The 26302-nt window shown below is 40.8% G+C and overlaps 1 protein-coding gene across 1 annotated transcript; it reads right to left on the bottom strand.

Annotated features, from left to right (window-relative positions):
* Positions 1-1982: 1982 nt before the first annotated feature.
* On the bottom strand, positions 1983-23503 carry PLK4 (polo like kinase 4). Its single transcript, XM_056855857.1, has 16 exons — positions 23439-23503; positions 16514-16609; positions 15081-15176; positions 14884-14998; positions 13207-14239; positions 11370-11470; positions 9154-9530; positions 7870-7974; positions 7115-7217; positions 5454-5603; positions 5103-5227; positions 4566-4654; positions 4284-4428; positions 3900-4034; positions 3516-3622; positions 1983-2111 (listed from the first exon to the last, which is right to left on the bottom strand). Exons 1-16 carry the CDS (start codon positions 23466-23468, stop codon positions 2012-2014), a joined length of 2907 nt encoding a protein of 968 aa, XP_056711835.1. The 5' UTR covers positions 23469-23503; the 3' UTR covers positions 1983-2011.
* Between the last annotated feature and the right edge of the window lie 2799 nt (positions 23504-26302).

Genomic DNA, 26302 nt, shown 5'->3' with positions numbered 1-26302 from the left:
CTAATCAAGTGATCAGTAGGATATAACAATGGACATGATCAGCTGTGATAATAGCAGGTAAAGCAATTATTGGTGTTTGGAGAGATGATGCTGTTGACCTGTAGTTACTCTGATTACCTGAAAGGAAGACTGTTCTTTGACTATTTTAAGTTTGCACACAAAGGTCATACAGTAATTAAAAACCTTGTTGTTGTCTAACCTTGTTGTGTATAACCTTGGGGTTGTCTAACATTCAGGGTCAGCTTCCTTTTGGGTAAACATGGTACTGTGGGGTACTTTCAAAGTGTCCTGATTCTGTGAATCAAATTGTACTTGAAGTGCTTTTCATTTTGAACTTGAAAGAGCTCTTATGCACTGTTGTGATCACCTACCTCTTCTCCATGTCATGAATGTTTTCTACCTTATAGTTTAGCAGGCTCTGCTACCGTAAATAAAATCTAACACATACAAAAAAACTGAAGTTGGATTTATTTTTCATCTTGCTCTCACAGAATTATGTAGTACGACTTCCAAGGTGTACTTATCAACTCCCCTTGTCTTGTTTTTCATTCAACCCTAATGGCTGCTACTCTGTTCTCTAACCACTGTGAGGCAGACTAAGACTGCTGAAGCACTGCACTTTGCCAGATTATTATTGCTAATGAAGGTGAGATCAAGTCTGTTTATGGAAATAACTAGTTAGACTACATAGTTAGCTTAAGGAACACTAACAATGCATAATGAGCTGTTTGAGATCTTCCAGATGTATTACTGTAAAGCAGTTTTTTATATCACAATCTAGGATGTTCACAGAGAAGGACATACTTAACAATTATAGAACATAAGGCTGGTTAGTATACGTACTGGACAACTGGAGCATGGATGGATGAGCCACTGTAGAAAACCACAAGCATTTTAATTCAGTATTTTCCTGTTCCGATTTGACTTGAAGTATACATGCACTCATTTAATTTTTTTTAGAGTGATAATCAAATGTTTAAAGTAAGTGTTTAATGTATGTTTTAAAACAGTCCCATAACACTGAGGAGGTTACAGGACACAATGACCTGCTGTTTAAGTAGAAATTGTAGAAATTTTATATTTGCACGAACAGCTGGTGTTTTCCCAAAAAGTCATGAGCCTATTAAGACTGTGTCAGTGTTTATACAGAAATGCTACAAATTATGGATACTTCATTTTTAATTGCAAATATATGCTTATGGGGAACTCTGCCAAGAAATTTCCTATTAAACCTGAAAGTAAAAGACAAGTCGCTCTTTCCTTCCAGTTTGCCTAAATCCAGAGCAGTAGTTTTGTTTGGACAGCTACACTGCCTTAGAAAATCAAAACCACTGCTTCACAGTTTAATTTGCCTCAAGTAACAAACCTTAGTACATGAGGGACTTGAGAAAATACTTCTTGTCTTTGACAAACCTTTGACAAAGACAGACAATTCAGATAGATAAATACTAAATAGTTACACTTTAGAGGAACAGTTTTGTACAATTATCTGTATTCTGCAAGAGTATGCCATAGAAACTTGTGCTATATGAAACAAAGCATCTGAACAGATATCACTGCATTTATTTTTTTTAGGCTTTTGCAGGAATATTTCATTAGAAACCGTTACAAAAATAAAATATAAAACAATTATAAGACAGTACACTTTACATATTACTTGAAAACCACATAAAATACAAGGTATTTACAGACACAAAAGGTGCAACAGCAGAGATGTATTTTCTTGATATTAGAATTGTCAGAACAATGGAGAACACAAATGTACAGTTCAGTTTCCTTTTATGGAAAAACTTGGAAAACTGATGATCAGTGATTTCTCATAATCCATTATATAGAAAGGCAAACAATTTTGTCTTAATTGATCACACTTATGAAAAGTTTTACAAGTGCTTAGCTAAGCAGGACACAGCAACTTTTCATCACCCTCTGTTTGCTCCAGGTAAGAAAGTAGGTCTGACTATGTAGGAAGCACTGCTTCATCAAGTTATTAAGCTTTCATATCCAGATCGCTTCAGTGGGGTCCAACTGGATTGGTAAACATCACCAGAATGGAAGATAAACAATGCAACTTCTCTCTGATGTACTCAGGCAATTTCTCATTTTCTCCGTACCTATCAGACAGTAATAATTCATTTCAGCACATTTAAGAAGATACTTGGGACAGACATTGATAAAATGAGCTAGTTTTTTGTGGTGGCATGGCAAAGAAATTTAATGCGGTTCTATCCTCCTGCTCTTTTGTTTTATTCATAGTTAATGTTACTGAAGGTTCCGAATTAATCACAATGAGAAGCCAACAGGGGTAGTGGTTAATGTTAATGCTGGTGCTTCTTAATGTAGAGGCTTAACCACAGTCATACGGACTCCCCTTTTAAAAAGTCAGTGGTTAACTCTTGCTAGTGCTATGCCTCACTATTGAGAATGCTAATCCTTGCAGAGGAACAACCCCCATTTTCTTGTCTACTGTCTTGGAGCAAGCATGAAAGATCTGCTCCTTTCGTTTATAACAATAAGTTCAATTTTGGGTTCAACCAACCTAGCTCTGCCACCCCACCACTTCAAAGTCTCTCCAGGATTCTCAGGTTTGACCAGGCTGATTTCTCCCCTCACCCCAACTTTTAGTGTTAGAAACTACATTCTGTCCCTTCTAAAGCCAGTTTTGCGCACATCAGGCTAATTTTTAAAGATATTTGGGCAAAACCAGGTTGTTGCCATGCTCTTGCCTCATTCTCTCCTCCCTTCAGAGAATTCCAGTTAGAAAACAGCTCTAGTTACTAGTGATGTACACAAGCAGCTGCATGGGTGAACCAGTGTTAATTTCCTCCTACCCCACCAACTGGAATTCTAATGAAGGGGCCTCAATCTGGATACTGTGTTTATAAGGTAGGAATGGAGTAAGACAAGTGCAAGAGCGCAGCAATAAACTAGGTTCATGTGCATGCTGGTTTAAGGAGACATCTGAAGGCAGCTTTGATTAATCTACCAAGTCATTTTTTCCGACTGCCCAGGGGAATCTCAAGTATGTAGAGACCCCTATTTTGTCTGTGAGCAGCCTAGTTTTGCTACTTGTTATCATAATGGAAGCCAGCCACTTTATACATACGCACAGAGAGTAATTTTGCAACTGTACAAGTAATGCTGCAAATGATAGAGGAAATCCCCTAGTTACAGTTACTTTCACTTGGCATATGAACTCTGTATCAAGCCAGGTATTGAAGGCTGCTGTGGCTATGCTCCTGATGAAGGCTTTTGGAAACTGACCAGGGTGGAAGCTTTCCTTTGTTAATTGCACAGTCTGGATAACCTACTTAAACACAATATAGCCAATGTTTTATTGTAAACATCTGTTATTTCCCCCCATTCTTTGCTTTGGCTAGAGTGGACCTCCCTACTATATGCTATAGCACTGGTACACAGACATTTCAGAATAATTCTCTGTAGAAAGTTAAGAGGCAAAATTGAAAGTGTGCAAGTAATTGAAAAAAACAGTTACATGTTTACTGTAACACACTCACCGAACAGTGTGGCCATCTGGAGATGTATATGTGATGGCAGAAACGCCAGCCTGAGCTACCAACTGGGATCCATCATTAAACTGAACCCACACAGCTCCACTTGTTAGCTGACCAAAAAAAAAGAAGAAAAGGGAAGGGGGTTTATAACTATAAAATGGTTCAAACTGGGAAACTTTAGGAAGTTTTGCATTTTTTTAGAAATGTTAGCAGCATAGATTGACAAGGGTGTTTTAATGTGCAGGATCTAGTTACAGACCTGTGCATTGTAAACATCAGTGTTCGCTCCTCTTTAATGTAGGAACTGCTGCATTACTTTTCCAACGGCTTTATTTTTTTATCCAAAAAGCTGTGACTTTTCTGCTGAATAACTGATTACCAACTCACCTGAGAGGCCCAGCCAACATTTTTTACAAAGACAGACTTCAGGAGTTGAGCTGAATTTACAACACACTCGTTTTGGAGAGCGGGTGGGCAGTTTGACTCTGTCATAGCTGCTGTGAATCCTTCATATGACGCCATCTAGAAGATGAACAATTAAACAACACAACCTTGAGTTTTACCTCCGTAAGGTATTTCCAATATTTAAAAATACGTTTTCCCTCTCTTCTACAAAGCTGATTTGTTTTACTCCTAGTTAAAATATGCCCCTTCCTTTGACTCTACATCTCTCTCGTTGACTCTTTAAAAACACAGACATACAATTTATCTTTGCAGGGGACTCCTTGTATGACCCAAATAATAGCGTGATCTACAAGGTTATTTACTTACAGATGGGTGAGGTGCTTGACTGGAACATTTGGATCTGGAAGCAGTATTTCCCTTCAGTGAAGCAGCATCATTCAAAAAAGGGCACGTACCGGACGTAGCAGGAGGTGGTAGCAAAGACTTTGGAGACTCCGGGTTTCCTGGTTTCCTAGTGTTGGACAGCACCACAGAGGAGTTAACTTCATGCATTCAACTTTTCTGCCTCAATTAAGAACATAGGGAAACTGAAAGTTCCCTTGGAAGTAAAATGCACCTTAACAGAAATATTCCAAACACTTTGCTCACCTCCCAACAATAATGGGGAAAAATGGAACACTTTCACTTCTTTCTTCCGCCAAAATAGCAGACTCCAGTGCCAGGCAAATTCGATGACCCTGTGTTTTAAAAAGTTAAAGACATTACATTAAAATGTGCTAACCTCTTACAAGAGAAGCAGGTAAGAGGAATGAGGCATTTCCTCCAGAGAGGAAATGGGAAATAACTAAAAAAATAGACACATTCTAAATTGAAAAAGATATTTCTTTAGTTTCCTACTGTCAACACGGCCTGAGCAGTGTAAAGATCAATCAGTACTCCATTTCTTCTTGGATAAACCAAATTGCCTTGATCTTTTTAAAAATCAGCTCACGAATAAGTTCATAAGAATATTGTTGCAGGCAGCCTTGCTGGTCCAAAACAAAAACCAGGTAATACATTTTAGTAGAACCAACCACAACAACACAAAACAGCAGGGAAGCTTTTGAGCTCTCCAGAACACTGTCGTACAATACAGAGATAGGAGGCAATTAGCAATTTAAAAAATGAGGTAGAAGTAAAATTTACCTCATTTGCATGGTCCACATATATTTGCATATCCTTCTCTAAATCACTTTCTTCTTTTAGGGTGTAGGCTTTCCCAGATTTTTCTATTACTCTAATTACACCGGCTGACTTATGTATTTTTGCCCCTATTAAAAAAAATGTTACTGTAAATACACAAGTAGTTGTCAGACAATTTTATAAGATTCCAGAAGACCAAAAGCAGTACTCAATGAGAACTACCTTTGGTACAAATTAAATCCTCTTGAAATCATGGATATGAGTGTAACTGAACATACAGTCCAGAAGCATTTGTATTAACTAGCAGCCCTCAGTTTAAACAAGTATTTAATGCAAAACAGTTTGAATACATACCATCATAAAAACAAATTTCCACATCTGCAGGAGGAGAGTTTTCCATCAACATGCACTTTGCATATCTGGTATAGAAGGTAACTTTGGGTGTTTTGGATCTTACCAACTGCACAAATTTGGCTGCATACTGATATTTTTTCCAGTATTTCTCTAAAACAAGAAATAAACATAACTAAATGTTTCTGTGGTTCAGTTGGAATCCTGTCTTTCCAGAAAATCTCAAGAGTTTCTACCTGCCACAAGCGTCCTACCTACTATCATCCCAAAGCGAAAAAGTTACATATAGCTTTACAGAATCAGATTTCAAAGTCCATCAACAGGCTAATGACAATTCTTTTTTACACCCAAAATACCATCCAGTCCTTTTATAAGGTCTTCCTTAGACATATAAACCATTATCCCAAGGCTTGTCCATGCAAAGGATCAGCACGCATACTCTGAACTTTCTTCATACGAAGGGGAGAAGAGAAATGTGCAGTCCCATGCAATATACTAATAGATTGAACAAAACATTTATTTCAGTAGATATTTCTTCCTTAAAGCAGTAATAGGGCAACAGAATGGTCCCATGAAATCCACATGAGAAAGCCTTGACATGGCTGTTGGCCTACACAGTGGCAAACGTGTGTACAGCTGCTTGCCATGTGACTCTTCCATTATACAGTCTACACCAGGTATTCCCAGAGATGTCTGGTAGTAAATGACATGGAAACTCTGTGCCATGGCAGTGATGCATAAGGCGAGCCACTCCACAAATTGAAATTACTATGCAAAGTAAACACCGGGGGGAGGCTGTTCGAGCAGCTCCTCTGTGGGAGCTGCACCACATGAAGCCATTTTCAGCAAAGTCTTATTTTAAACACCATCCTCAGCTACTGGAAAGTATTCGCTCATGTTCTTCAATTAAGGAAGAGTGTTGGGGCACCTTAAAGACTAACAAATTTACTGTGGCAAAAACTTCCATGAGCCTGAGCCCACTTTTAACAGAGACAGGCTAACAAAAGTTTGACACAATAAATTATTTAGTTCTAAGGTGTCACAACAGACTTCTAATATCCTGATGCATTAGTTATTGAATGTCCCATTTTGCTAATCGTACTGACTCACTATATGTAATCCACCTTGAGTCCCTGTGAGAAAGGCAGACTACAAATAACATTAAGTAAATAAACAATTTGTCTTGGACAGACTAATACAACTGTCTCCCTGACATTTGTTGTTTAAGGATGGTAGACTATAAGTTTAACATCCAGAGCTATTAATGTAGTGCTTTTAAACACAGTATATTTAGGGGAAAGGGTAACTTTAAAGGTAGCTTTAAATAATAAGCTTTAAATAATTTCTTCTAAATCTTCCACATGTACTGTAAATGTATTTAACACTTGAAATTGAATGCAAGTACACTTACTGTATTTAGGCATTTCAATGTCAGCTTTCTGAAAATCTTTACAATTAGATCCCATAGGATTTGCCTTTGAATAACGGACTCATCTGCCATATCACAAACTGCTTTTTAAGTTCCCCTCCTTTTTAGCAATGGTTTACTATGTTACACGGAAACCCAGCTGAGAAACAAAGCTTACTTAGGGGTATGGATCTAACTGCACAGTTCTTTTCAAAGTCTACAATGATTTCTAAATGGTCATAGAAATGTACCATACCTAGCAAGTTGTCAAAACTATAAGTATTTACGTCTTCAGGAGGAGGTGGAGGTCTGTCTTTAAGTGGGAAGCCTTTTCCTTCATTTGGGTGATAAACTGTGACCTTAAGACACAGAAAAAACAATTTCACAGCCAAGAATTATGTACTAATATTTCTTACCTGAAAGTTAATGAGTGGTTAACTATGCAGGATAAGATACTATAACTGATCTCTCAGGGTGTGCTTCTGTCATAAGCCACTCATTTCTGAGACAGATCTGCTATTTTCGTTTATCAAGAATTCCTGCATTTTTTAAGAGTTTTTAACTTTGAGGCAGGATTTTAAAGAAGACTGAACTAATTTGTTAAATCACATAACTTCCCCAAACAGTCTGACAGAAAATAGACAGCCATGACTGAACAATAATTAACCTGTTGCTTATATCATATATATATATATATATATATATATATATATATATATATATATATATATATATATATATATATATATATATATATATATATAAACCAATTTAATAAATGCACTTAAAAAAGGAGTGCTGGCCATAGTTATAATGTTCTGAGAAGCTATTGATTGGGGAGGCATCCTGAGGCTAAACGTTTACAGATTTATTGTGGCAAGAGTTTTAATAGATTACTCCCATTTCAATGGACAATAAACCCTACTCTATACATTTCAATACTGGCATAAATCAGTTTACTTAATATAATCACAACTCAAACATTGTTTTAAAAAATGTATTGCTACTCACCCCACTTCCATCACAAGATATCCTCATAACTTCTTTTACAAATTCGTAGGAACCATATTCTTTCAGAAATTCCATATACACTTCTCCTGTATCTAAAATACTAACCTAGGACATACATTCAAAACAGAACAGTCTGAATAGGATTTCTTACAAAAAGCAGTTGATGTAAAGAGCCCCATTCCACTTAAAAATAATGTAAGTATCAAACAATCAAAATACTAGAGTGTATTCAAGAACCAGACTTTATGCTCCTAGCACCAAGCCTGACCAAATGAGACACTCTTTTCAGTGTAACTGACTAGCTTTTATAATGTTATGATTTTTGTGAGACAACCAATCAGGAAGTTCCAACCTCACAGCATTTACCAAATTAGTATTTGTAAAGGGAGATTAAGAGAACCTAGGAGGGTTGAAAGCAACACAAGGAAAAGGGAATTAAGGGGTGGGTGGGTCGGGGGGGTTGGGGGAGGGGGAGAGGAAAAACAGCAGCACTGAAAGACAGACCTAGGAGGGACAACACTTAAGGGTTAACTAGAAACCCTTTAATTATTGGACTTAACAAAAATTATGCTATTTAATATTGCAATGACACAAATACATGCACAAGAAACAAAGCAGGATGGATTATTTTAATTACTTTATATTGGTTAAAGAATATGTTCTGTTTATGCCAATAAAGGTTTTGATATGATATGAATATGTTCTGGTCCAAAGTTCATACTTTCCAACAGAAAACAAAGTGGTCCAATATAAGGTATCACATTATTTATCTTCCCCCCACCTGCCTGAACAACAAAAAAAGACAGTAGCCTGCATGAACTAGGAAAAGTATTTTAAATGTTATCACTGAAGCTTAATGCATATGAACAAGGCTGGGGGATGGGCTGAACCTAGGAGATAGTCATTAAGTATAGTGGGGACAGGATTGGCCACTTGAGCCCATAAAGCTCTGTAACGCAACTGCGGTAGCTGTCAGAACTCTTTCCCAGTGATGCAGTACAAGAGTAACTACATCCTCTGCTGGCTCAGAAACCCCACCGGCAATCAGGTGAGAAGTGGCTGGCTCTGCCACACCTTCAATGAACAGGCATGGACTTCAGCTGCAACAGTACAAGGCACTACTTCTGCCAGTACATCTAAAATCAACAGAAAAGGCTGGGCTGTAAGTGAAGGTATGAGTTTTTAAAGTTGGCACTACAATTCTCATTCATCCAATTACAGAGCTTTCAAAATGATGAACAATAATTCCTTAACAGTTCTGAAATGCAACACGTAAATACATACCACTGCATTTTTTGTTTTTTGTCTGATTGGTTTTAATCTGTGAGCGTTCAGAGGAGGTACAATACTTCGCAGCATAGGTTTTGAATGGCCGTATTGTCGTTCTTCGCCCCATTTTTTTCTGGTTTCAGAAACTGGATGAAGGTCTAGTGCAGTTGTCGGCAGGGACTTTTCAGCTTTACAGAAAAGTCCGGTGGTGAATTTCCTTCCATCCAGTGATCCCCCAGCTGGCATTGTTGTTTGTGCACTGTCCTGTGACTTTTTGCCTTTTAAGCCATTCCATGCATCTTTCAGCATTTCTTGAGGTGCACCAAGATGAAATGGGAAATCCCCATTTGCATTCCTAACACTGTTGTGATATGAAAGTTCCTGCACTGGAGCTGAAAGCAACAGAAGAATATGTTAATGATCGAGAACAAATCTTCTTAAACTGTGGGTTGCAATCCCAAATGGGGTTGCGTAATTGAATGTGGGGTCGTGAAAAATTTGTCAACAATGATAAAATTATATGTATACCAAATAATTGTTTTAAAATAAATTTATTTATGATTTACTATCAGTAAATATTTGATTTGTATACCTATTTTATTTATCTATATACCCGGGGTTGCCCAAACATTTCTTGGGCGAAAAGGGGTCACAAGTAGAAAAAGTTTAAGAAACCCTGATCTAGAAGACAAAAGATTCCTCTCAGACCTAGGAAGGTGGAAAAAGTTCCCCAGCAGTACGTCATTTTCATCTGCTTCTCACGCACCAATTGAAAATGTTTTCAAAGATTCATCTCCAATTCAGATAAGACATCTGACCAAGACAATATTATTATATGTTGGACAGGACTGCAGATAACATATTTCCTGAACTTATTCATTTCAAAACTATTTTGATTTCAACAGCATCCTTACATTTAATGGGAATATGATTTTTCCTTGTTTTAAAATCAGTCAGCTTCATAAGCCATGTGCAATCACCACTTGCCCTTGCAGAGCAGAAGTATTATATTATAGATTCTCGCCTTTGGATCAAACAGATGGGGTGGGTGTGGTGAAGTAAATCATTTGGGAAGGCATCAAGACAGCAATACTTCTGTCCAGATAAAGTGCATGAATGATTAGCGCATGAATTATTATATCAACCTCCTGCCAAAGTTAGGGCAATTAAATAAAAAGGAAAGGGAAATTATCTGAGAATTCAGATAATCCTAACTGTATGTCCTGCGGTTATAACTCCCTGAGGTATTCCAGGTAATTCAAAACAAAAGGAAACGTCTGGGAAGATTTAATAGTCTTTGGTTAAGTTACAGCTCTATTCTGTGCTTTTTCACCCTGCCATGTAATATGATGCAGGGGAAAGAAAACTCCTCCTTGCCTTCTGTCCCTGTTGTTCTTATTTCCACCCTCCCTTCTGCAGCAACGCTAATCATCATCTGCTGTTTTCATCCTTTCTGTCTATCCAGATAGTTAAGCTGTTTCAAGATTGGCATCTGACAACTTCTTGAGGGGATTTAATTTCTAAATTGTGATAAAAGTTGTGTCTCTTATATTACTTATGAATCAGAATCCGTAATAAGTATCAAAATACCAGTAAGAATGTTGCCTCAGCAAGTAGTTTACTCAATGGCTTTGTTTTATATTTCACCATGGATACCTTTGGGGCTTTATTTCAAAATATAGCAAAGTATATCTAAACAAGCCAGTTCCTAGCATTCTGTTACACTGTAGTATGACCAAGAAATGCAATTCAGTGCTCAGTTGAGAAAACCAAGCCTGCCTCAAGTTACTAGAAACCCACTTCATAGAAGAACCCATCCCAAACCAACAAGCATAGGTCTGCTTCACAGGTATGAGCCTCATTCAGTTGGACTTTCTAAAGAGAACAATTTCTAAATGGTAAAAAAAGTCTCTTTTATATTACTTGTGAACCAGAACCTCCAAAATAGCATAACAGCAGCAAGACAGCCACATCACAATCCATAACACTGCTGTCATTTAAGAGCAACCATCTTTCCACACACAGTATCCATTTAATCTCTCTGTCCACATAGTTACCCTTGAATGAGAGCACACAGAACTCCATAGGCTCTGCTCATGAGAATGGTCTGTTTACAAGAGAGCCAATGTGTCTAATGCCCTGCAGACCACAAAAGTAGCACCTTAGAGACCAACAAGATTTTCAGGATATAAATTTCAAGAGTCAAAGCTCCTTTCATCAGCTTTCCATACCATTTGGTTGCATGTTTCCAAGCCACTGCTGCATTGTTTCAGCTTGAGACTTTGGTTCTAATAAGCCAGCGCTGGGTTTCATTGGACAAAGATAATTTGAACTAAAAAAACCAAAAATGAATAAGAAGAAACATTTGTAGTATTCCCTATAACAGGCACAAACAACTTACTAATACATATGTATTCTCTATAGCGGCCCCAACCCTATGGAATGGCCTGCCTGTCAAGAAGGCCACCACCCTTTTGGCTTTCCATAAAGTACAAAAAACAACTGTTCAAGAGGGCATTTTTATGAAGGAAATAAGGCTGCATTAAAACAAAGCTCCAGGGAGACATTTCAATGGAGGGCTGATGTGGTGTAATTGATAGAGCGTAGGACTAGGACCTGGGACTAGGACCTCACTCAACAGTGGAAGCCTGCCAGGTGACCTTGGGCCCGTCACAATCTCTCAGCCTAACCTACCCTCACAGGGTAGTTGTTGGGATTAAGTGGAGGAGGAACTATATGAAAAGCCACTTTGAGTTCCTGACCAAGGAGAAAAGCGGGATATAAATAAGAACAAAATAGAGGGAACAGTACTGTGGGCCATACTACTAATATGTATTATCCATAGCTGTATTGTTTTAAATTTTGCTGTCACTGCATTATCTTTCTAATTATGTAATACTATTCCTTGCATTGTTTCAAATGGCATGTTTAATACTTATGCCTTGTTTCAGATTTTTGCAATTCAAGTCCTATTCGTTTATTAGTTATCTCCACATTCTATTGTATGACCTGACTTACTGTGCAAGAAAAACAGACTATAAATAATAAAAAATAGAAACATGTACATTTGCTTCAAGGAGCAAATGATACCACCACCATTTTAAAAAGGGTTAATTGCAGCAAGAAAGAATGTCCTAACACTATAGGTAAATGAGGCTTAATTGGGACAACATGGGAGTTGTTAATTTCTGTTAAGTTCTAAAGCATCCAATAAAATACTTAAGGCATTATTTTTAATTTTCAACCTACCTGTAATAATTTATCTGGGAAAAATTGCCAGCAATAGTGATCCACAGCTTACATATGAAAAATAATGGACCAAATAAACATATTAAAGATGCTGTGCTTATTTTTCTTTCTGAAAAATTGCTACTTGGTTAGTGTCTAAGCACTTGCTTAATAGCTAAGCCACTCTTAGCTACAATCATCCAAATGCCTTCTCTTGACAGAATGTACATGGTCTAACATCCCTTATCTTGATATTCCCTCAGTCCTCTCCTCTAATGTTCTGGTACTTTTTCATTATCAAATTGTATAATCACCTCATCCTTAAAACACAGCAGCTCTTGATTAGGCCCGACGATTCAAGAGCCATTTCGAAGACCACATTTGCACTATAGTTTTGGAGAGTATCATTCTGATATTTAGGCAAATTTAAAACTAAAGCGATAACCTTGGTTCACCCTTCTCAAAATAGTTGACAGTAATGCTTTTAAAACAAAACTAGATCTTTCCCCTGTCTACATGTCACCTACAGGATGACAACAGAAAAAAGAAGGCACTGGGGTTTACAGTGTCATTTTTAAGCCCTTGGAGTGCACAAGTGGCTAGGAGCAGCTGAAAGAATTTCAGTTAGCTTCTCTAAAAGCTAGACTCTAAAAGTCAGTCATGAAGTCTAAAAGTCAGTCATGAAGGGACTTCTACCCCGTTCTGCATTTTGTTTTGGCCTCATTGAGGCTCTGGTCTCCAGTCCAGTGCCAACCTCATAAATTTTGCAATATTGTGAATACAGAACCTAATTTCATTAAGCATTGCATAAAAGAAAAAGAAGCCATGATAGACTATTACCAAACTTGATCTTTAACAGGTGGAGAGAGATGCTTTTCCATTGAGCCAGAACCAGATGGAAGTTTTTCTTTAAACACTGCAGGAATATCACCATGGCTATTTGTAGGAGAGAAATCCTTCATGTTTTCTATTAGTCCTGCTCTGGGTTTTGAGAGGGTTTCCATAGAATGACATCTCTCCACATGATTTGGTATTCCCTGATTCTGGCTGAGGGATGTACCAGATCTTTCCGAGGAATGTGCCCTCCTGAGGTAGCGTGAATGTGGTCGCTCTTCCATCAACGGCATTGCTCTTCCTCTACCAGTATTAGGTATTTCTTGTGGTGGAAGTCCCCAGTTGTTACAAGAACTGCCTCCATCCCCAGAAGAGACCTCACTGGTGTTCTTATTTCTAGGAAGAACAGTCATTTTATTGGGGAGTGGCTGGCCCATTAAAAGTCTTTTCTTTTCCTTTAAGCAGCCACTATTATTTACACTGGAGGATGTGGTAAAAGCTGTAGAAATGGTTGCATTTCCACTATCCATTGAATCCTCTGCAGTTCCCAGATCCTTACTTCTTGCTGAGTTATACTTAGACATAAAAGGATGATCCAAAACAGATGAAAGACTTAAACGATCTGCTGGATTTTTGCGAAGTAACTTATGAATAAGGTCTTGAGCCTCTACTGATAAAAATGCTGGCATTTCATAATCCGCCAATACCACTTTGTTCAGGGTGTTCTTTACTGTGTCAGTATCAAAAGGTGGCTTTCCAACCAGAAGAGTATAGTACATACATCCCAAAGACCAAACATCGGATTCAAGTCCATGTGCACTTCTTGTGGCTATTTCTGGAGAAATGTAATTGGGAGTCCCACACATCGTGTAATGCTTTTCATGAGGCATTCTCAGTTGGGTCGCTAGCCCAAAATCAGCAATCTTGATGCTCATATTGTTGGTGAGTAAGAGATTAGAGAGGGTGAGGTCTCGGTGCAGTATTCCATGGGAATGAAGGTACAGCATCCCTGTAATGATCTGATGCATGAAGAGCCGAACTGCATGGAATTAAAAAATATGTTAAAGAGTACCCTGAAGATCATGCATATTTGCTCTTGTCTTTGAACCTTTTCACCAAACCTGTTTTAACAATTATTCAATAAGATATAAATATTGCAACTCAGAAACTGACCTGTTACTCAAGCTGAAAATGCTGACAAATGACTCAAAGTATAAATAAAGTGAGAAGAACTTCTGGGCATACCTCAAATATATGTTACTTTTCTTATACATTCCCCAGTAACCCATTACAGCATTTGTAAATGTCATGATTTCTGAAGACATGCAAATCCCAACCAGTTTCCAATTTAAGTTACAATTTTACACATTTCACAGAAGAATCCTAATAATAGCACAACTTTTTTTCAAAGTTATGTCAACAGCAGGTCAAGCTATATAGGCAGAATCTAAAGAAATACACAGCTAGTTCCACACACTTAAGTAGGCTTTGGAATTGTCTCTCAAAAAGCAGGCTCCTATGCTGCATCATATAGTATTCTTGAAACAGAGGATGAAACAGTGTCAAGGAGTCTGCTGTTCACAAAAAGTTAAGGATTTCACCTGCCCACCTATTTAATATTTAATACTTAAATCATTGGAAAGGCTCATCGGAAGTATGACAATGAACACAATGCACAGCTACCTTCTTCCTCAGAGAAAGGCTTCTTCCTGTTCTTTAAATATCTGCTCATTTCTCCATTATGACACATCTCTAATATCAGGTACACATAGTTGCTGTCTTCAAAGTAATTATACAACTAGAATGTAAAAAAGAATTAGCATTAAGCATACTGCAACTTAACTATGAATGTTTTCACATCTTTTAATGTAAGTACTTACCTCAAGTATAGAGGGATGTTTTAGCTGACAATGAATCTTCACTTCATTTTGAACTCTCTGCACCATTCCAACTTTGTGCATGGCCTTTTTGTCAATCTGAAAATATACCAGACTGTTTTTCTTCAGCTGTAAAGTTTAAGCTTGTACATACAAATAAAGATCATTTTACTTTATCTCTTCTAATTTAACTAAGATGAATAAGGGTTAAAAGTACTGGCACACTCATGTTTACCTCTGCGTTGTATATTTATGCTCATGGTCTTAAACCCAGACTAAATCTTAAATATGGTTAGGATTAGGCTGGAATCCTAAACATCATTAATAGGAAGTAAATCCCTGTAAACAAAATTCTAAGTACATTTATGGCTAGAATCTAAATAGTTTTATATTCTAGATCCTATGAAAATATATTTGAGAATATGCAACAAAAGCTAAGATTATGGTGGTAGAATTAAGTCACAGTCCAATCCTATGCACAGTTAATCCTGTCTAAACCCAATAATTTCAGGGGGTTAGACTAGAGTAATTTTGCATAGGATTCCATCATAAAGGTACTTTGTGTCAATCCTATTAGTCTCTCAAATTATTGTTTTCTGTTAATGTTGACAGATTAATTCATTTAAAGACAAATGTGCTGTGCTCTAACTAACCCATTGCTAAAATAGAATACCATTTTAAAGACACACAAACCCAGAATCACTCAAATCTTCCACCCTCGATATAGGGCTTATCTGCCAAGGCCACATATATAGGATGGTAGAACTGAATGGTTCTAAGCTAACATCAGTCTGCTTGTGGGGGGGGGGGGCACACACACTTGCTGTATCTTTATATCCCAATTATCTCAGTCATATTCTCAGAACAACTAGATCAAACAGTTCTGATCCAGAAAGCTTCCTGAATAGACAATTTATGACCAAAAAAGTCTTCATATTCATCTATGCAGAGCACTTTGAGAGCCCAGTCTCTTCAGAAGTAAAGTCTTAAAGCAATAGTGACTGTGTATATGCTGAAGCATACAGTAAGAGGTTGAACACCTGAAGAGTGTGGGATACAAACTACCACGAAAACACATGAACCTGCCTCATACTAAATCAGACCCTGGGTCCATCAAGTCAGTATTGTCGACTCAGACTGGCAACGGCTCTCCAGGGTCTCAAGCAGAGAGGTCTTTCCCTTTTAACTGGAGATTCTGGGGATTGAACCTGGGACCTTCTGCATGCTCTACCACTGAGCCACAGCCCTTCCACTTCACAAATGCCAGGAACTGGAGAAGTTGCAGCAACAAAAGGGATGTGTCTGGAAGTTAAAGCCAGCATCCATTGGCTTATCTCCCGCCTGCCACCCCCCACCCCTCCGGGTTTAACATCCTTTATTCTGGAATTCCTATCTCTTCCTAAATTGTGGAGGTAACTGATACAAAGGCCACTTACCATTTTTATGGCCACTTCTAGGCCTGTTTTCAGGGACACTGCTCTGTAGACTCCTGCAAAGGAGCCCTTACCCAGCAGGTTCCCCACCTTGAAATCCTGAGGGACAGAAAAAGTTACCACTGTTATTATCTTCTCGCCTTTCATCCACATAGGCAGGAGCCAGTCTCTGCAATAATGTAAAGGCATGTCCTCCATTTAAAAATATTATGTGTACATTTTTCACAATGTATGGAAGACTTGTCTAGTAGAGACACAAGAAAATCCTGTTCTATGTTTTCTTGTTATTTATACCACTGATTGATGTCACACCTATTGCAAGGTATGTCTGAAGTCTAAAATAAAATAAACTCACCTTGATTAAAACTAATCTACCCTGTTCCAAGGCAGCAAAGTGACACGGAATGTTTTGACAGATGCCACCCAGAAGTAGTTAGATTAAAAGAGGAACTCTGGATTCCCATTGCAATGGGGTGTATAAATCAATATACAATGGTGCTGGAGGAAAGACTGGCAAAAGTATCTATATTTTTAAAAGTCTTTTGCCAGTCTTTCCTCACTCAGTCCTCCCTCCCTCCTTTCCACTCCCTTCACAGCCTCCCCCACCCCGATTTCTGCCTCCATAAGACTCCCAGACAGTAACTCCTCAGTCCCGAGTTCATCCGTAAGAGAACCATTTGACAGTCAGTCAGCCAGGGACAGGAACACGTTACTAGAAGAGAGGTCAGGGCAAAGACTGAAGATACTGGGGAAGAAGCAAGTGAAGGGGTGCTCAGCTTTTGCCAGTTTACAATTCCTTCCTGAAGACGGATCTACTGTGAAACTAATGAAGCTTAAGCTTCAGGGCCCCTAATCCCGGAGGGGCCCCCTGAAGCAACTTTTTTTAATGAGTTAATTTCTCAGCAAAATTGATGGGGGTTTTTAGTGACAGAATCATAAGCCAATGGGTTGAAGTACTTAATACTGACTTTAGAATATGCTCTAATGCCCATTTCATATGGCCTGAAAATGTCCCTGTAATTGGTGAAATTTCAAAATTTTCTAGGGGGCTTGCAGCACTTGAACCCCCAGCTGTAAGGGCCCACTGAGCTCCCCAGAATCTATTCACAGCCTACATTTTGGCAGCTGGAGCCTCAAATCCGTCGTTGTCGGACGGCTTAATAGTTCTGTAGTTTTATGTCATCACTGTGCGGCCTCTTTTCAAGGACTGCACCCCACCCCCCTGTTCTCCACCATTTTGGCCTCAAGGTCCTTGCAAGGGCAGCAGGGCCCTTTGGACCTGGTTGGACGTAGCCCTATTGTTGCTGGTTGCAAAGGGGCCCCCATAACAGTTCGAGCGTCAGGGCCCCCAAAAATGTAGGTCCGCCACTGCCTTCCCGACTTCCCACGGGACAAATCTACTCTTTGTGCCACGTGTTTCGTGTTGCTGTTTTTAATGTTGTCAACAAACTGAGACAGCAAGGTAGACTTCCCCTGACTATGGAAGATCCACTGATTTAGCAATTTGTAATAATCTCTTTTCCTTTCTGTAAATGTATTGAAGGGAATAGCTTGTTGCTGGGCAGGGTATCTCTGTGTGTCTGTGTGCTAGTAATTGGGGCAAGAGTCACGGAGGGTTACAGTAAACCAGGGGTGGGGAACGTCAGGCCCGGGGGCCGTATAAGGCCCGCAAAAGCGTTTGGTCTGGCCCTTCGTGGGTCCTGGCAGATCTCTAGCTCAGAAGGATCTAAGACTGGTGATCCGATCCCTCCCGCAGACAGGAATAGTCTCTATTCAAGGCGGATGTGTTTGTTTTGCTGAGAAAAGGAACCTTTTTTCTGCCTTGAAGAAGAGTCATTAGCTATGGAGCTGCTAGGACTGCCCAAGAGTATAGCAGGCTAATTTTAAGCTGATAATTTTGTATGGCCTGCGAATGATATTATAAATATCTAAATGGCCCTTGGCAGAAAAAAAGGTTCCCCACCCCTGCAGTAAACCATAACAAGAACTGGGTGAAACTGTTACCTTACTGCCGCCTCTATGTCTGTAGTGCTATCAGCTTTACCCTGAGTGTCGATGGGTTGTCATATCTTGAATTTGGATAAATCTCTCTCCCTCAGTACAATCGGGACTCTGCCCATTAGGGCCTCTGGGTCACAGCTGCTCCTAATAAATAACTATTTCTCGAAACAATGGTCTTTGGGTCTCTCTCCCCCTTCCCCGAACCCCTGGTTTGTCACAACAAAACCCACCAGTCCTCTGGCTTTCCCTCACAAGCCCTCCCCTCTTCCTGCTAACCCTCTCCTGGAGATAATTCCCAGTGGGGAGCCGTGTTAGTCTGTCTGCAGTAGTAGAAAAGGGCAAGAGTCCAGGAGCACTTTAAAGACTAACACAAATATTTTCTGGTAGGGTATGAGCTTTCGTGAGCCACAAAAATATTTTCTGGTAGGGTAGGAGCTTTCGTGAGCCACAGCTCATGCTGTGGCTCACGAAAGCTCATACCCTACCAGAAAATATTTTTGTTAGTCTTTCAGGTGCTACTGGACTCTTGCCTTTTTCTACTACTGGTATCTGAAGAAGTGAGCTGTGGCTCACGAAAGCTCCTACCCTACCAGAAATATTCTTGTTAGTCTTTCAGGTGCTCCTGGACTCTTGCTCTTTTCTGTGGCTCACGGAAGCTCCTACCCTACCAGCAAATATTCTTGTTAGTCTTTCAGGTGCTCCTGGACTCTCGCCCTTTCCCACCCCTCCTGGAGGAAGCTCTTTCCGCAGCTGAGGGCAAGCGACGCCTCCCGGGCGCGCTCTCTCCTCCGCGGGACCGTGGGAAGCGAAGAGCGCCCCAGGGCGCGAGGCGGGCGAGCGGGCGGCTTTACCTGAATGGAGCTCTCCCAAGGCAGGCCCGGGGCCACGGCGGCGGAGGGAGCGGCGGCGGCGCCGCTCGGCGCGGGCGAGAGCAGGAGACTGAGAAGCCACTGCGGCATCCTGGCCGGGGGACTCGCGCCCACTGAGCAGGAGCAGCCGCGGCAGCCGCCTTTGCCGCCCTCGGTCCCGCTCTCGGGGGAGACGCGGCTGCCATAGCAGCAGCCGAGGAGGCGCTCCCGGAGGGACGCCAAGCCCGGGCCGCCTCTAGGACTCCCGCGGGGCAGTCGCGGTCTTGCGGCCGCCCGGGGAAGCCGCTGACTTCAGCCGGGAAACGGTTTGGCAGGCCTGTTTGCAAGGCATGGAAGGAAAAAAGGAGGGGAATAAAACCCAACCTGAAAACAAAAGCTGGGTACCCAAGGTTGGGTGGGAAAATATATAGATATAGATATAGATATAGATATAGATATATAGATGGATTGACTCAAGAGATGGATTGACTCAATAAAGGAAGCCACAGCCTTCAGTTTGCAAGATCTGAGCAAGGCTGTCAAAGATAGGACATTTTGGAGGACTTTCATTCATAGGGTCGCCATGAGTCGGAAGCGACTTGACGGCATTTAACACACACATAGATATATAGATATAGATATATATAGATATAGATATATGTCTGTGTATAAATACTGAAAGTATAATTTATTAGAAGCGCTATATAAAAGTTAAAATTATTCAAAAGCGTTAAAATAGCACAATGGCATTTCCTGAGGTTGAATTAGCCTGATCTCCTCAGATCTCAGAAGCTAAGCGGGGTCAGCCCTGGTTAGTCTTTGGATGGGAGACCACCAAGGAAGTCCAGGGTTGCTGTGCAGAGGGAGGCGCTGGCAAAACCACCTCTGTTAGTCTCTTGCCTTGAAAACCCCCCAAAAAGGAGTCGCCATAAGTCAGCTGCGACTTGACGGCACTTTACACACACACACACACACACACACACACACACACACACAATGCTTTTAAATAATTTTAACTTTTATATAGCGCTTCTAATAAATTATACTTTCAGTTTTTATACATACTTATATATATTTTCTTTTCACCCAACCTTGGGTACCCAGCTGTTGCAAGGCATGCCAAACTGTGGAGGTGTACCTGTTTGGGCGGGGGTGGGGGGTGGGGAGAGGGTTGAGCAACAACCTTCAACAGTCTTGCTCTTGAACATCTTTGGAACAGGCATTTCCCAGGATTTGCCAGAACCTTAAGCATTTATCACTACAAACCTTAACACTCTTTTCCAATATCGATTAATACGAATTACTTGATCTTTCAAAATGCTTTGATTTGTTTTTGTCCTCAGCACATACTTAGGAGAGCACACTCATAACATCATGTCAGTTTGGGAAATACGACAGATGGTTGAGGCCTTCAATGTAAACAAAACTTTTCCACAGAACGGGCCCCAAGAAAATGTTAAAGTGAAGTATAGCTGTATGCCTCCACAATAGTCAGTTTTCCCCCCAAACCTTCTTTGTGGGTTTAGGCACCCACATTTAATTGTACATTGTACCTATTATTTACTAGACAAAATGAGAATCTGTCGGGGGAGACACCAAACTCCCTCTAGAATTTCAAATTGCACAGATGAACGCTGCTGAGCAGACTATTAATACCATAAGAACAAGTGTTCTATAATGCAAGCCAAAGGCCCATTCTCACATATGAACATCAGTATGGCCAGTGTTTTAAAGTTAAAGCACAGCCTTATAAAACAACTTAGTAGCTGTCTTTGACCCAGGCTTATAAAAAGCCACTAATATAGTCACCTCTAACAAGAATTACCTCTAAGCAACCGACAAAGAAAAACTATTGCAGACTAGAAAACAATTCCTTTCACACCATCAGTGTGTCGCAAAGAAACTGGCAAGCAGACTAGTAAAAATGTGTGGACTTGTAATTTTACAGAATTACTTGACTTGGCCAACATTTTTCCTTTGTGTTGGGGAGAGGGCATCATACAAGAACAAAATAGGACATAAAGAACAGAGTTGACAATAAATAAACCGAATGTTTGATAGCAAGTGTTACTAGGCACACAACGTCATCAAGGTTTCCATTGTCATCTAACCCATAGCATCACTTGCTGGACTCTTGATTCCTAATATGGGCTAAAATGGGCAAACATCCTCTTTTGCGTGAGTTTACAATCCTAAATAGGCTGGAGTTAAAGTGCAGAATTACCTCTCTTTTCTCACACAGCTCCCATGGCTCTAAAAAGCTGTGACAAGTAGAAATTCAATAGGTAAAGTTTTCCCTGACATGAAAATGCAAGAATATACGAAGCTTTTTCAGTGGAATCTCTACCTATTGAGAAGCCATTTTTAAAGACACTGAAATGATGGCAGGCAAGGTATTGAGGTGGCAATCTTATCAAGGTTAACAGCTATCGTTTTAGAATTTTGAATACAGAGTTGCAACTTCATAAATGCCGAGGATAGGGCAACAAGGAGAATCTTCTTCCCTGCCATGCTGTGCTTGTCAAGAGAAATGCATGGGAAACTACCTCATCCTGCACAGGGAATATGGGAGGACTTTGGCCTGGTTCACACATATAGAGTGATCTAGCAATGAGACAGCGGAACCCTAAAGTGGTAACATAGACTACACTACATGAAACTGCAGGTGCTGGATTCCAACTTGGTAGCTCTCTTCACATAAAAATCTCCATGCAAATAGAAAACACCTATTACTGTGTTTTTCTGTTTTCAGAGAGATCCTAACTTAGAGGACTATACCAAAACGTGCTGCAGTCTGAACCAATAGGCTTTATTACACCAATTTAGGCTTCTCCCCCTTCCTTCCCTCTAAATAAACCCAGTCAAAAGAATGATGAGCCAAAATGGACTAAATCACTTCAGACTCAGGGTGGAGTCCTATTTTCTAGTTTCCCTTAAACATTTTTAAAAGGGGCGGGGAGTGAGATCACTGCAAATGGAAAACAAACACAACAAGGAACAGACTGGGCTAGAACCTCATCCCTGACAAAACTAATTCTCACTTTAAAATTCCAGAGGGACAGCCGTGTTACTGTGTTCCAGAAACAACAAAAAGTGGTTTGTGACATTTTAAAGACTAACAAGTTTATTGTAGCATCAGCTTTTACAGGCTGGAAGCCAATTAATCAGACACATGACTTCAGTTGGCAGAGGAGATATATACGCTGGCATTTAAGAATGTTAAATAGCACAAAACTCTTAACAATCTTATTAGGATTCAATCAAGTGAAGGGTTGCTAGCACATTAGGTATTAAATTCAAGTTTGGCAAGCATAAGAAGATTGGGTTTTCACTTATGATTACTATTTTGAACGGTCATTGACCACAAATAAACTTTGCATAGCCATCTATTTTGCTACTATCTTTGCTACTAGCCATGGTGAATCCATGCACAGAGGCAGCAAGCCTCTGAATACGTGCTAGGAGGCAGCATCAGGGGAAAGCCTTGGCCTCTACGCACTGTTTGGTTGGCTTTCCAGGAGAACTGGTTGGCTCTGTGTGAAACTGGATCCTGGACTAGACGGACCACTGGTCTGATCCAGCATGGTTCATCTTATATTCTTAAGTGTCTCAGACTGCATTTTAACATTTGCTAAACCCCCCACCCCCCGTGCCAATGTATATGCCAAGCGAGATCGCGCATCAGTGGAACTCTTTTGAAGCCTACGGAAGTTTACGGCTTAATAGATCTAAACCTTTTAAAGTGCCACAAAATATAATTTTAATTGTTTTTCTCCTTCCTTGCAGGGGGTTTGCGGGAAAAGCAAACAGCACACATCCCACATCTAAGGCGCTAACGTCCTATTGGCCACCTCTGCCCTGTTGCACGTCTGCACCAGGCTAATTGCGAGAAGTACGAGTGCATAGCCCCGCCCCACACCCTTTCTCCGTCTCATCTGTCAGTCCGCCAAGAGGGGACCAATCGGAGGAACGGCAAGGCCGGCCTCCGCGGAGACATGGCCGGGCCCAGCCGGCTCCCCCCGCCGCCGCGAAAGGCCCCCTCCCATCCTTCCAGGCGATCCCAAAGCCCGTGTCCGCACCTCAATTTTGTCGCCGATGCAAGTCGCCATGGCGGCGTTCAGGTCTCCCGGGTCCGCTCTACAGACAGTCTACCCCTCCCCCACCCCGCTATGGGGGTCGGGGAGAAACCCCCTCCGTCCTCCCAGGTTCCATTTTGAAAAATCCCGCCGTTGGTCCTTCGACGGGGAAAGGCTGCGCCTGACGTCATCGCGTAACCGTCGCATCCTCTTTGAGGACAGCGCGTGCGCCCGTTTATGCTCTTCGGCGAAAGGCAGTAGCAGTGCGCATGCGCGTGAGGCTTTGGGGGGGGGGGTCTGTTTGTTTGGTCCTGCTACTCTGCTTCTGGCAGGAAGATTGCAATCTGTATTCTTTTTTCGTGGCATTTGCTCATTGTTGCCTCCCCCCCCCCCTTATTCATCCGAATTCGTAAAGTTTTTCTGACGGTCCGTCTCGCTAAGAAGCACACTGAACCCTCATAAGTAAATCTAAGTAATTGCTAGTTATTTGCATTGTGCACCTGTGTGTGTGTGTGTGTGTTAAGTGCCGTCAAGTCGCTTCCGACTCATGGCGACCCTGTGAATCAATGTCCTCCAAAATGTCCTATCCTTGGCTCAGATCTTGCAAATGGAAGGCTGTGGCTTCCTTGATGGAGTCCACCCGTCTCTTGTTGGGTCTTCCTCTTTTCCTGCTGCCCTCAACTTTTCCTAGCATGACTGCCTTTTCCAGTGACTCTTGTCGTCTCATGACGTGACCAAAATACAACAGCCTCAGTTTAGTCATGTTAGCTTCTAGGGTCCGTTCAAGCAAAATGGAACCTCCTTATTCAGAAGTATTATACTTTAGATAACAAATTGCTGAGGGGGACCACAAGAAAGTCGGCTTCCTTTATTGAGTCAATCCATCTCTTGTTGGGTCTTCCTCTTTTCCTGCTGCCCTAAACGTTTCCTATCATGATTGTCTTCTCCAGAGACTCTTGTCTTCTCATAATGTGACCAAAATACGATAGCCTCAGTTTAGTCTTTTTGGCTTCTAGGGTCAGTTCAGGCTTGATTTGATCTAGAACCCACTGATTTGTTTTTTTGGCCGTCCACGGTATCCGTAACACTCTCCTCCAACACCACATTTCAAAGGAATCTATTTTCTTCCTATCAGCTTTCTTCAATGTCCAGCTTTCACACCCATACATAGTAATAGGGAATACAATGGCATGAATTAACTTGATCTTGATGACAATGTGACCTAGCACAGTCTAAACTAATTGAGTCTGCAACACATTTCCTTGTTGCATTTTAAAATCACTGCAAACTGTGATCTAGGACTTTCCTTTCATGCGCAGCAATATCTTCTCTGCTGTCCACCCCTTTTTAGCTTAGTGATCCAACCTCATTCTAGTAAATTTGAACTTCAAACTGTACTCTTTATGACATGTAGTATACTTCACAGGAGCGGGGAAAAGCGTAGGACCACAGGTGTGTGCAAAGGGAGTTGTAGAACTACTTACCTTTTTTTTTTTTTAAAGAAAAGCAAGTCACTAGGTCTAAAGAATACATGCCCATGCTTTCTTAAAGAACTCAAATGTGGAATTGCTGGCCTAACAAATATATGTAATTGGTCATTAACCTAAGCATATGCTAGAAGACTGGAAAATAGCAAACACCATTCTGTTTAAAATATTGTCGAAGGCTTTCACGGTCAGAGTTCATTGGTTCTCGTAGGTTATCCGGGCTGTGTAACCGTGGTCTTGGTATTTTCTTTCCTGACGTTTCGCCAGCAGCTGTGGCCAGCATCTTCAGAGGAGTAACGCTGAAGGACAGTGTCTCTGACTGTCCTTCAGTGTTACACTGTCCTTCAGTGTTAATCCTCTGAAGATGCCGGCCACAGCTGCTGGCGAAACGTCAGGAAAGAAAATACCAAGACCACAGTTACACAGCCCGGATAACCTACGAGAACCAACCATTCTGTTTGTTTGTTTGTTTGTTTGTTTGTTTGTTTTAAGGATCCAGGAGGACTCAGGAAACTACAGACCAGTTAGCTTAAGAACTGCCTTGTATATTGGAGAGTGTGTGTAAAGTGCCGTCAAGTTGCAGCTGACTTATGGCAACCCCTTTTGGGGTTTTCATGGCAAGAGACTAACAGAGGTGGTTTGCCAGTGCCTTCCTCTGCACAGCAACCCTAGTATTCCTTGGTGGTCTCCCATCCAAATACTTACCAGGGCTGACCCTGCTTAGCTTCTGAGATCTGACGAGATCAGGCTAGCCTGGGCCATCCAGGTCAGGGCTGTGTATTGGTAGAAAGCATCATTTAAGACTTAAGACATAATTACTAAATGCATAGAATGAGCCTTGCTGAAGAGGAATCAGTATGGTTTCTCTAAACCCTGCGGCAACAACCACTCAGCATTCTTGAGAGTGTCAGCAAGCATGTAGAAAGGATGATCTGGTAGACACTATACCTAAACTTCCAAAAAGTGTTTGACCAGGTGTTTCACCAAAGGCTTCTGAGTAAACAAACATAATTCATGGGATACGAGAATGTACCCTTTCATGGGCTTTTAGCTGGTTATAAATGAAGCAGAGGTTGAGGACAAATGAACTGTTTTTGCAGGGGAGGGAGGTGAGCAACACAGTCTTCCAGGGATCTGTGTGGAAACTGGTGCTATGTAATTTATTCATAAATGATGCAGAACTAAAGGTAATTAAGTGTGGTGGTGACATCATATTGTGCAGAATGGGGAGGGACTGTGGCTCAGAGATAAGAGTGTCTGCTTGGCATGCAGAAGGTCCCAGGTTCAATCCTTGGCATCTCCAGTTAAAGGGACTAGGCAAGTAGGTGATGTGAAAGATCTCTACCTGAGACCCTGGAGAGCCGCTGCTGGTCTGAGTAG

The sequence above is a fragment of the Euleptes europaea genome, chromosome 9, assembly GCF_029931775.1.
Source record: "Euleptes europaea isolate rEulEur1 chromosome 9, rEulEur1.hap1, whole genome shotgun sequence".
Lineage (NCBI taxonomy): Eukaryota > Metazoa > Chordata > Lepidosauria > Squamata > Sphaerodactylidae > Euleptes > Euleptes europaea.
The sequence above is the reverse complement of the archived record's forward strand: the minus strand, read 5'-3'. Positions and strand labels throughout refer to the sequence as shown.

Coding starts and splice junctions, on each gene's coding strand:
- PLK4 (XM_056855857.1), bottom strand. CDS start 23,468: ATGGCGACTTGCATCGGCGACAAAATTGAG. Junction 11,471..13,206: donor CCTGTTAAAGATCAAGTTTG/GTAATAGTCTAT, acceptor TGGTTTTTTTAG/TTCAAATTATCTTTGTCCAA. Junction 5,604..7,114: donor TAGTTTTGACAACTTGCTAG/GTATGGTACATT, acceptor TTCTTGTTTTAG/AGAAATACTGGAAAAAATAT.